The sequence below is a fragment of the Frankliniella occidentalis genome, unplaced genomic scaffold (genome assembly GCF_000697945.3).
Source record: "Frankliniella occidentalis isolate FOCC.00 unplaced genomic scaffold, Focc_3.1 Scaffold273, whole genome shotgun sequence".
Taxonomy (NCBI): Eukaryota; Metazoa; Arthropoda; class Insecta; order Thysanoptera; family Thripidae; genus Frankliniella; species Frankliniella occidentalis.
This window is the reverse complement of record NW_026267399.1, coordinates 83,245-94,821: the sequence shown is the minus strand read 5'-3', so window position 1 is coordinate 94,821 and position 11,577 is coordinate 83,245. Positions and strand designations below refer to the sequence as shown.

Below are 11,577 nucleotides of genomic sequence, written 5' to 3'. Positions count from 1 at the left end.
CTCCCCCCCCCTTTGGTGTCGCAGGATACCGGCCTCGGCCCCTCCCCTTTGGTAGCGCAGGAGGCCGGCCTCGGCCCCTCCCCCCCTGGTAGCGCAGGACGACGCCCGTTAAGTTTGAGGAATAAGGACTAAGAGGAATTTAGCACTCGGGGACGACGAGGGGATGTGTAGAGAGAAAGGGAGAGAGAAAGAGGGGGAGGGCGGCCGTAGACACAGCCACGCCGGGGCGGTGTCCTGTCCACCTATTTATCTCCCCGGCCATAGGATGCCCGCGCGCACAGCTGTACGGGGCGGGCGAGCAGGCAGGCGGAGGGGCCGCAGCAGGAGAGAGGTAAGGGGTTTGGGGGGCATCCTTATTTGTCCTGGACCTGGGCGGACGGGCAATCTCGGGAAATGAAGGCGGCCATGGCCGGGGCTGATAACGATGGGGGATTGCTTCCCAACGCGATTTCGGGCGGCGTGCACGTCCGTCCCCGTCGGCGGCGGCGTTGGGCGGCCATCGCCCGGCCATCGCCCGGCGGCCGCCTCCATCGCCGACGGCGACCGCCGCTTGTTACATGAATGCCCCGCATTGCGCAAGCAATGGCTCACACTGTGGGGAATGCCTCCCCCTCCCCAGCCGTTTGGCCGCACGCATGGAATGGAGCCGTTTCAATGGCCATGCTAACGTTGCCATGCTGCTGCTGCTGCTGGCCCCACCATGGGCGCGCCGTCATGGGGCCCGGGCCCGGCGGTCAGCCCCGACCGCACCCAGGCTCGTGGACTAGTGGGCGAGCGCTTGCAGCCATTGTCCACGCCCCGCCAACGGCGCGACTCAGCGCGACGGTCGTCAAGCGCGGGGGGGCTGAGGGATGTGACAGCGGGCGGCGCTCATCATGGAGTCCCCGCCAACAACAACAACAACAACAACAAAAGTGGAGGCGAGGCTGCCCCACGATCGCGTGTGCCCGGTAAACAGGATCCGCAGAGCTGCTGGCGGGGAGGGGCGCGCTGTGGCCACGGCCGGCACACAGTTGGTCGTTAACGACCCTCTCCGCCTGCCCGCCACGTAGAATCACGAGGGACACACAGAGACAGTTTGCGCGCGGCGAGGTGTTTTCCTCTCATCATCGGGGCTGATACGCCTCGGGCCGCTCTCATGGATCATGAAAAATTCAGATGGCGGTGAGAGTGGAGCGTGGGGCGGCGGCGGCCGCCACGGTGCGGGACGGCGTTATGGCAAATTGCGTTAGCGGTTCTCGCTGTGTACGCTGGGGGAACATCTGGTGCCACGGCGCGGCGGGGGGAGGGGACCACGGCAAGGAATCCACCCCCTGCAGCCCTTATAGGCCCTTCCAGGCCTCTGCCCAGCCCCGGCCGGGGCCCGGGCCGTAATGGCACCCCGTGGCCGTGAGGGGCTGTTCATAAACCCCACACCTGGCGGACAGCCGGGCAGACGGACGGGTTGGGGGGGGGGGAGAAACTGCCTCCCACCCTCTCCTCCTCGGGGCAGCGGCCCCAAAGACCCCAGCGACGCAGCGACGCGGTCGACTGTTGAGGACTTTGAGAGGGCCGTAGGCCTTGGGGACCGGGGGACCCCGCGGAGCAAATGAATGGAGCCAAACGAAGGCACCGGGGCAGAGACGGCGGGGCCAAGACGTGCTGCAGAGAACACACGGTTTGTCTGTTTTTTGTTTCTTTGTGAATAAGTCGAAAGGCAGTAGGCCATACAGACGAGATGAGGTATGTGCAAAAGAAAGTTCGTATGCATAAAACGAAGGCATTTTTTAGTCCATTGGGCGGTGAAATAAAATGAGAACGCCTTAGCGGAAGATTAAGCGAAAAAAGGAAGGGATGTCTCGGAAAAGTACGAGAATGCTTTATTATTGAATAATCGGCAACAGCAACTGAATAATATTACTACTTATTGGTGTTTAAAGCGAAGTGTGAATATATCCGAAGTTTTGCAGCCCGTACCAACAGAAGCGCTTGCGCAAGTGAATTTAGGACGAGCTAGGGGTGGGCCGAGGCAGTGTACAGCCCGCGCTGCCGCCAGGGGCCGCCGGTTACGGCTCTAACTAGATCGGCGGGGCAGAGTCGGAATGTGACGTCGCTCCCCGCCGCGCCTGGCCACGCCCCGTTACGGTCCGCCAGCCGTACTCCAAAGCCCCTGCCGTGTAACACGCTCCAAAGTATTTAGCCGGCGACCGAGGTCGGGGCGCCGAGCTTAACGATCATAGACCTTAATCCACTTGGGGGTTTCATTGTGCGCGGCACATCGGATGCGACAGGCAGCGTGGGACGGGCGCGCCTGCGGCCACCGCTATCACAAGGCGCCGTCTGTCGAGATTGAGGGAGGGACAACTTGGAGAGTCACAGTTTTATATATTCCCGTCTGTTTCAATGCGTGCCATATTTTTAGATGGGGTCATATCATCCCGACTGACGTTAATTTTACAAACTTTCACTAAGCACTCACAAGCTGTCACTACTCCTGGTTTTCCAGGAAAGAGGCCATGTCCGCAATCATGGTATCGTACAGTAGTATTGGAGCTTTAGGGTTCAGTACGTAATCAAGGTGGCCAAATGTATTTTCTGGGACTTGATAGACTTTCTTTACGTCCTTCAGTGAGGTGGTCAGGAAAGCTAGGTCCTACAATAAAAAAATAAAACAAACTTAAAACAATAAAAAATAACATTGAGGTGGGATCTTTCATTGGACAGGTGTGTCTCTCACTTCTGGTGAAACGTAGATATCGGTTCTCCCGGTGTAAAGATACGCAGGGACGCTGGTGTTTGATAAACTGTAGTCAGGAGGTACGCTTTGTCCGTATAGCTGGCGATTTTTGGCGGCTCCGTGATTAAACTGTCGAAAGCCAGGCCCTGTAAAGCCAATGAACACCATTGTATTAGTATTATAACATAGAAGCAGTGGAAGCAGAAACACGGGTGGCGGTGCCGTAGACTTACAGTTTCGATTGGCTTGCTGGATGTAGTGCAATAACTCCAGCATTGACACGCCCGACGGGACGTAATATTGGAAATATGCTGGATAAACCTGCCGAATAAAGACAAGGCAAATTTTCATTGAATTTCCTGGTTTTTCAAAAATGTCCCAGTCTTTGCGTGACTTTACGATGTGGCTTATCGATAAAAAGCCGTGATTAAACAAAGTGTATACCAACCAAGTTGCCACCGCCAGCAGTCAGCTCACCAAGTATTGCAAAAGCTAAACAATGCGAGGGATCTTCCGGAGGCACAAAAGTCCGACAGAATAAACCACCTAAAAACCGAAGCAAGCTGTTAGAACCCGGGAGCATGTGTGGGCCGAACGCAGTCTCAAAGTCCTACAAAATAAAAAAATGGTTTTGTTATAAGCATTCGAAACGTTTTCGCTAAAGAAACAAAATTAAAGATGATCTAAACGCCGCCGTCCTACGCACAAGTGTGACATTCTCGAAGGGGTGGAGCACGTCTAGCATCGGGCTTCGGTGGTGCGCCAGCGATGCGACGGGCCCCATCAGGAAAACGGCGCTGATGCGCTGCTCGTAGTCGGGCCGGAGCGCCGCCGTTATGAACCAGGACGTGGCCCCCATAGAGTGGCCAGAATACAACAGGGACGGCTTTCCCGTGGCGGCTAGCACGTAGTCCACCATAGCGGGAATATCTATCACACCGTGCTCGTGTAAACTGCAGGAAAACAAAGGAGTGAGAGGGGACAAGAACAAGTGAACTCAATTGCATAAAACAATGAAAATGTTAAATGCTACCTGTAATTCCAGAACTGCCGATCTAATATTGTATAATTTGTGTGATTTTTTGAGAGACCGCTTCCTCTGAAATTTCCTAGCCAGACGTCATACCCCTCGTTGTATAATTTGAAAGCTAAAACAAAAGTAGTTACAGATTTAGATTTAGTTACAGATATAGAATAAGTTGACTAGCCAGCTTCACACCGATTCTTTTCAGATATATTTCTGTACCAAGCGATTCGTTCTGCAGTCCCACAAAACAGGCTGAATTGCAAAACAGCGGATTACCAACAAGGACGACAGGTGCTTGAGGCCGAGGGATGCGATCAATGCGTAGAATGTACCCATCCTCAGTAACGGTATGGTGCGCCTCAGCGGGGTAACCATACTTGTTTATAAGGTCGGTCTGGAATAATAAGTTAGAAACACATCTTAATGTTACTTTTGACGTTGTTTGTTTATCTCATTCAAGAGGTAGCAGTTGATTTTCTCGATTCTTTACGAGCTTTTAAGTCATTTGTGTTACATAAAATACCTACTTGTTCTTTCTGTTATACTTACAGTCGGTCGCACCTCCTCCACTCTCATAGCGGCACTTACAAACAAGTCTGCGAAGTTTTGACCATTCACAACTACCTAGAAAACCAAAGGGTGTTTTAATGTATCAACAAATTTTCTCACTAAAAAAGAAAACTATGCATCTAGAAATATTTTTCCTACACTGCGAACTCACTGGCTTCAGTCGGAAAACTTACCCCGTTTCCAACGATTACGAGTATTAACTGCGTGAGGAGATTGCGGGACATACTGTTTTCTGTTTTATATAGTACTGAATCGAATTACAACAAGGCAAACGGCTGTGCTTATGCCAAATCCGTGCCCCTGTTTGGCTGCATGATGAGTCAAGTCTTTTCTTTGATACTAGCAAGAGAGCTGCGATGTGGAAAGTATTTTGCGTAACGTGTCTTCCTGCGACTGGTGGAGAGCAACTGACTAGTCTTCCTAAGCACCCGTCTAACAAGCTATAGCGAGCCGGCAGACTTGGAAGCCACAGACAACGGTGCCCCCTCCACGTATATTTGAACCACTATCTTATGACGTCACCTTTCACTTTCGCCGCGCTTAGCTTTATCTGGCACTGCTGACTATACCACTTACCTAGTAGCTGCCTCAAACCGGGTAATTACTTGTTCCACAGCAATGAGTAAATGTCATTCTCAATTCTCACCTAAGTCAGCAAGTGTGAAACACACAATGTGTCCGAATGTTTGTAACTCATTTTTAGCTGAGAAGTTCAAACTTCACTTCGTAATCTAGCGTACAATTTTAGTTGTATAAGTCACGAGTCGAATATACCTTAATGCCTCCAAAATGGCTGACTGTTGCAGCTGTTGCGAGTTGCGGGTTCTGAGCACGTAATGCCCGTTACAGTTCGCACTTCTCGAGTTTTGTTGGTTTTCTTGTGAGAGTGTAAGGCATGCAGTTAAAGTTGGCGAGTGCAACACATTTTCTATCGACGCCCAAAGTAGAACCTGTCCAGCAGGTCTGGATAAGGCCGTGAGTGCAGGTGCATGTATATATTAGCGCACGGTGCACCCCCCCCCCCTCCATACTCCAACTCCTCTCGCTTCTCCCTCCTACCGTTTCAGCCCAAATGTGTCAGACATAGTGTGTGTGCTTCAACTAGGTTACCCTATCAACTTAAAATTGAGGCTCATGGAGTTGAAGACGTTTTACACGATCCGTTTTAATTTAACAATAAAGTACAGTATGTGTGTTTGCTGAGGGAGGAAATTCGAGAAAATCTGGGGTAATCCGCGAAAAGTTAATGGTAATCCGGCGTAATCCCAGAGAAAAAGCAACGTAATCCGGAGGATACTCTAGAGGTAATCCGGGTACCCTGTAATCCGACTGACACAAAGTTTAACGGTCGTTTCCCCGGCGGGATTTGTAGCTCATGCTTTGCGTCGCATATTGTGCACGTGCTACAATCCGAAAAGGGGAAATGACCTCGTTAGTTTTATTTTCCATTCCATTCCAGACAGCGACCCTCGGAGCGCGCCATGACCATGATTTGGTCGACTCGGTCTGCAATGGGACGTAAACAGCTGTTCGGTCCATCTCGGGAGGGGGAGGAGGAGGAGGGTAACAACAGTACTTGCCCTAATCCGGGTGGGGCTCCCTTTTGCCCGGAGAGGAGAGGGGGGTGGTAATGGGGCGTTAGTGACTGCAAAAACCTCTTCCCGAGCCAGCTACAGTATACCTCGTTGCACTTTGTTTACCAAAACAAGCGTACCTTCAAGTCCTCCCTCCACCCCTCCGACCCCTCGGTGCAGCTGAAGGATGTCGTTTTCCTATACATTATATTTTACTCAGGCTTTTGTACGCGAGCAGAGAAACGCCCACTCGTGCCCTTGTTCTGTTTTTTTTTTGTTTTTTTTTTTTTAAAAAAGAAGCGGCTTTTGTTGCCTTTGGAAAGGACGGCGTTCACCCGTGGGCCGGGTCCGGTGCAGGTGGTTTCGTTGCAGTCGCTCCTTTTTACGTTAGTGATCGCATTCAAGAAGAAGGTGGAAAAAGGCACGTGAGCAACTTAAAGCCAAAGAAGATAATACTCCTTTCTTGGTTTTAAGTTTAAGTATTAGTAATCCGAACAGATAGCCGAAAGCCGTCTTTATGTTTTGCTAATCACCTAATCCAGGGGCTACGCTACACTATTATTTTCTATCGCCTGTTCTTGAGAGCAAAAGAACAGAACAGACTGGTTTGGCGAGCGTTCTCATTGGCCGAAAGAAAATATCTGAGACCCATGTTAATTTTTCCCTTCCCTTTCACACCCTTTTTAAAGCAGTGCCATAAACAGTATGTCAGACACCCCACCGAGATAAGCTTCTGGCAATGAAGCGTTCTTTGACCGAGTTGGTACAAAGGGGGGAAAAAGCAGGAAATGGGTTCGCAGGGCTGGCAGGAGAGCAGGAGGGGCTGCTGGCCGACCGTATAAGAAACTCATTGTTCTTTTATCCGCCCTGAGCCCCCTTTCCCCCTCTACCGATGTCCTCACGCTAGCCAGCCTCCGCGCGTGCAGTTTTCCTCGGAATGTAATTTCTCCGAGGGAAAAGTTTTGTTGGTAAAAAGTACGCGAGTTGAGGCGCGGTGCGATGTTCGTTGCGGTGAGGCTCAACTCGACTAACAGCATGAGTATGATTTCTGCATGACACGGTTGCTTCAAGTTTTCAACTCGGGAAATCGTTACTTTGCGCCATGTTACGCCTAACCTCGATTGAAATTACAGAGCGCAAAGGGTGGCACAGTGTTTATTATGAAAATGAAGTTTTTCTTTTATTCATTTCGCGGAAAACGGCAGGATGAAGACGTGGACTAGATGCTCGTTAACTGATGACTATAACGTCATTATCAACATTATATTGCCGCGAGCGAGGTGGGTAACGACATCAGTCATCTGTTAACGAGCCACTCCGTTCCACGTCATCAATTTGGCTTCTTTGTCGGTCTGGCTGCTCTGCTGCTGCTGCTTAGGGGGCTGTGGCGGCGCAGAGGGGGGTGAGATAAGGGTGGGGAGCCCCGGCTGACTCGCGGGTGAGGATCTGTGACTGAAGACGGTGTCTCTTGGGGGGCGCGCCGCCCCCGCCTCTTCCTAAGTTCAAAGTCGCTTGCTCAATCGAAGACCCAGCCTGGGCCTTGGGGGCAGCGCCAAAAGTTGGCACTACTGTCTCACTCTATCCCCCTCGGCGCCGTGCATTCTGATGAGAGCGGGATTCAAAACTAGGCCGAGTGGCGCGGCGGCAGTCTTAACGTGGACGCAATCTCGGGCCGGGAATCACAAGGAGGCACTGATCCTCCCCTCAGCCGAGTGGTCCTCGATACAGCAGGGGATGGAGGCTCCCAGCCGGGGCGTCGCAAGGATTCCCATCACTGGTCCGATTGCCTGAAAGGGGGAAAGGGGTTCGGGCCGGGCCGCCGGGCCGCACAGCTACCGGGTCGGTGAGCCGGACGTACAGCCCGCACAGCCTCCCAAACCAAACCACACGGATCAATAGAGCAGCATTACAGACCCCAGATTGGCAGCCGTATCTTCGTTTTCCCAGCTGCAGGTTTATCTAACGGAACAGAAAATGGTAAACAGTCACCGAATTGCTATCCAGAAAATTGTGGGAATTCAATTGCCGACCTGAAGTAGCAAGGCGCACACTTTTAAGTGTTCAATTTTAAACGCATTTTAATATTCAAATGACCAGTCAAACAAAAGAAAGTGTGTAACAAGTTGAGCACTTGCATGTGCACGTTATTGTTAACTTTATTTATCAGTGTAAGCCAATACATGCGCGAAAAGTAAATTTCTGTCATTGTAGCCGCCATTAGGAGTCACAAAAATTGTGTCTGCGGCTAACTGCTATCCCTCCGGCTACCAAGTAGTGCCCCGACTTCTCTAAGGTGTGGGATAAGTTTGCCCAGATTTACTGTCGCAAAAGAAAGATAACGAGCAAGAGTTCCCGAGGCGCCCCCAGTTGAAACCCGACACCATTTTGGCCGCAGCCTACAGAGGAGCGACTTCGAGAGCTCGCCAAGAACTTGCAACGCAACTAGGTGTCGCTTTCTCGCTGTTGCATGGCCGCTGCAAGACCGCGCTAGTAATTTAATACGTGCAAGGCGTCCTGCACACGCACACACACACACCTCACTTCTTGGATCTTGCAGACCCCCTAAATAATCTCCCACACGAACTGTATTGTGTTGCCATAAATTGTTCGTCCTAGCGTTATCAACAGGCAACGCTAAACAAACGTTGTCTTGACGTTCCTTTGAAAACAGTTTCAACAACCAACAACAGTTGGTGCAACAGAGTATAAAAAATCAGGGTACAACTTACTTCTGCCTGCAAAACAGTACTGAGAGTTTGCATTCTTTCTGACTTTATTCGTCGGGGCCACAGCGCACGGCGCACTTAGGTAATGACACCAACCGGGACACCGCAGTTGACTCGGTAGCGAAGCGGTGGAGTTGGTGCGGCGTCGGGACAGCATCGTTGTTGGGCGCAGGACAGCCACAGAGTGCTCCTGGAGTGCTTTCCTTTCGCGAGACGGGAGACGAGGGAGTGGGGACACGGGACACGGTACGAGAGGTGGGTGGGGGAAAGCGGGTAGAAGCCGCGTGTCGGCCGCGTGTCAAAATGTAGGGGCGCTGACTGACACCGTGATATCATCAGGTAAACAAAACGTAGCGCACACGCGAACCCCACGACCGACATATTGCCCTCCCGCCATCGCGCTCTCCACATCAAGAAGTCGTTGGAGCAAAGCCCCCGCGTTTTATATTTGTCTTTCATGTCACACACCGCAGCCTGCCTGCACGTCGCGTCGTTCGCACGAGTTTTTTTTTTTCTCTCTCTCGCTATTTGGCACTCGACGGCATCCTTGCAACTGGCGATGGCGCGGCGTAGCGTCGAGTCATGATCCAGGGTCTGGCCGCGCTGGGGTGCGCCGGCTGCGGTGAATATGGGGCGGCGGGTGCGCCGCGCGGGCTCCACTGAACGCAAAAGGGTCGCCGAGCCATATGAAACGCACAGATCGGTCTATAAGTATCCTGCTAAATTGTTCCTCTCCATTCAGAGTGTATATGGCTGACAGGGTGTAGTGATCCTCTAGAATGTCCAATACACGGACAAAGCGAGAGGAGTGTCGTGTCGATGCGTCCTCAACGTGCCCTCAAGGCCCCGACAGTCTTGACGCGAAACCAGGACGGGGAGCGGGGAAACCTTCGCCTCCGCATATGAGACCACGTTATGCCCCTGCACGGCCCGAGCGCGTGGGGCAAAGCAGCCTGCGCCATCCATCTCTGTCCGACAGCTGATCAGTCTCTGTCCTTGTCCCGCGCTCTCCGGGGAATCAGTCCCGCCTTAAGGAGGCTGCTTTCCACCAGCGCCGCAGTGAGCCGGCGACAAGCCCACACCGCTTGTTTCTCTCTTCTCCTGTCGAGGGTTATATCTATCACACACTGACTTTTTGACGCCCTTTGCCGACAGGTGCTGATGCTGCGTGACGAGGGGCCGGCCAACATGTGAAACTCGACCTCGCACCCGGAACGCAGCCCCAGCGCCACCATGCTGCCCACCAACGTCATGTCCTTCATGAAGAAGGTGAGTCGCTTTCGCACGCTTATCCACCCCGGTCACGTCGGCGACTCCAATCCCCCCCCTTTCCCCCACTTTTTACGATGGCGCACACGCGCGGTAATGGCGGGGCCCATTGTTCCCGCCTTATTATCACTTAGGACCCTCGGGGCGCCACTAACGGATTTACTTGTCGCCGCCTAAGCCCTCCGCTCTCTCGCCGCTCGGGGATTGTTCCTTGCCGCACGCGCGGTTGTCAACATTGCTATGCATGGTGATGAAATTTCCGCCGCCCGCTCACGAGAAACAAGGAGTTGATCCCCCTTCGGTTGACTGTCCCCCCCAATTAAGGCACTGATGATGGGGACGGATGACGACCCCTTCAGACAAACGGAACGAAATAAGGGGGGGGCCGGAGAAAGAAATCGGACGTCCCTTCAATGAAGTCTCTCTACCAAGATTTGGCGCCTTTCCCCCGTGCCGACCGTGTCATCGCCAGGGTCGCTCCACCTCGAAAACTTTATTCAATGGCACAATTAAAACGGTCGAATTAAGATTATTCGCCCGGAGGAGTCCTTTCCATTTCTTAAAGGGAGGCGGGAGCAGCCTCTGCAAAAGCTAATCTCCAACTCCAGCGATTTTATTTCCGCTTATCTTATCGTCCCTTTTCCCGGGCCTTTTATCTCTCCCTTTCGGCCGCTATCCACACCACACCCTCTTTCGTCCCATTCGACTCGGTGGACCACGGCGTAGAGAGGGTGAGGGTACTACTCAGTTATTGAGGCCAAGCAACTAACTCAACAAAGAATTGGTTTGTTTCGCTCCACCGTGTCGATTGCCGTGCGGCACTAAACGTGTCACACCTACTTTTCTTTTTCGGGGACTTAAGAGGCACTGCCCCCCCCCCTTTTCCTCTTGCATCAATGATGTCGGTGGTTACAAAGCGAACAGGCCGGAGTGCAGTTAGCGCCGCCCTGATCTCGCTAACGGGCCGGGCCTATAGGTGGGCGCGGTCCATTTACGAGATCGATGGGACGAGAGGGGTTTCGGGTAGGAGTGCGTGCAAGGGCGAAAGGAGAAAGAGAGACTGGGTTAGCGAGAGGGAGATAAATGGGGGGAGGTGCAGGGGAGAAAGAGACAAAGCGGGCGGGGGCGGATGACAGTATTGGGCACGGAACGGCGAAAGGGGAACGCATTGCGGTGCATTATTAACCATCCGTGTGGCGCTGCATTCTTATCCGGGCGTCAACGTGGCGTGGGGGGCCCGGCGGCCAGCTGCTTGCAAACCCGCTGCAAACTCATTTTGGAATTCAAACACCTTAGAAATGACGTAAGATAAGTAAAATTTGTTACATTTTTTCATTTCACAGACTTAGCAAGTCAATTACAAACCACATCAAGCTCCAAAAAACAATTGTCTACAAATTTAACAGACAACTTACAAACATAAACTAAATTTCCTACGGTCCAAACAAAATCTTATTACAAATTTGACAAACAGTATTTTTGTCTATCTCCGAGAGGCTGCGAAGATGGTTGCGCAGATTCCTAATGAACAAGAATGACTTCTTACTCAAAGAACGGCTTCTCTCCCGAGTGCATACGGAGATGTCGACGTAGACTACTTTCTACTGAAAATTTCTTGTCGCACAAAGAACATCCGAATGGCTTCTCCCCCGTGTGCGTGCGGAGATGTTCACGCAGATGTACCTCTCGTGAAAA

General features: G+C 52.2%; 2 protein-coding genes across 5 annotated transcripts in view; one reads left to right on the top strand and one right to left on the bottom strand.

Moving 5' to 3' along the window:
* LOC113201706 (regulating synaptic membrane exocytosis protein 1) overlaps positions 1-11,577 on the top strand; it is an 88,266-nt gene that overhangs the window by 16,654 nt on the left and 60,035 nt on the right. For all 4 annotated transcript variants that reach the window (XM_052273456.1, XM_052273455.1, XM_052273457.1 and 1 more), the window contains exon 2: positions 9,769-9,882. In XM_052273456.1, the coding sequence (XP_052129416.1) occupies positions 9,847-9,882 (36 nt within the window). In that variant the 5' untranslated portion in view covers positions 9,769-9,846. The remainder of the gene's footprint in view (positions 1-9,768; positions 9,883-11,577) is intronic.
* On the bottom strand, positions 1,915-4,744 carry LOC113201678 (lipase 1-like). Its single transcript, XM_026419510.2, has 9 exons — positions 4,487-4,744; positions 4,293-4,367; positions 3,963-4,137; positions 3,750-3,864; positions 3,423-3,669; positions 3,165-3,326; positions 2,950-3,037; positions 2,717-2,862; positions 1,915-2,632 (listed from the first exon to the last, which is right to left on the bottom strand). Exons 1-9 carry the CDS (start codon positions 4,535-4,537, stop codon positions 2,468-2,470), a joined length of 1,224 nt encoding a protein of 407 aa, XP_026275295.1. The 5' UTR covers positions 4,538-4,744; the 3' UTR covers positions 1,915-2,467.

What these genes read in the sequence shown, in the direction of transcription:
- LOC113201678 (XM_026419510.2), bottom strand. Translation starts at nt 4,537, where the DNA reads ATGTCCCGCAATCTCCTCACGCAGTTAATACTCGTAATCGTTGGAAAC. An exon ending in TCGTAATCGTTGGAAACGGG is followed by an intron (nt 4,368 to 4,486) that starts GTAAGTTTTCCG and finishes TTGGTTTTCTAG; the next exon opens with GTAGTTGTGAATGGTCAAAA. An exon ending in ATATCTACGTTTCACCAGAA is followed by an intron (nt 2,633 to 2,716) that starts GTGAGAGACACA and finishes TTTTTATTGTAG; the next exon opens with GACCTAGCTTTCCTGACCAC.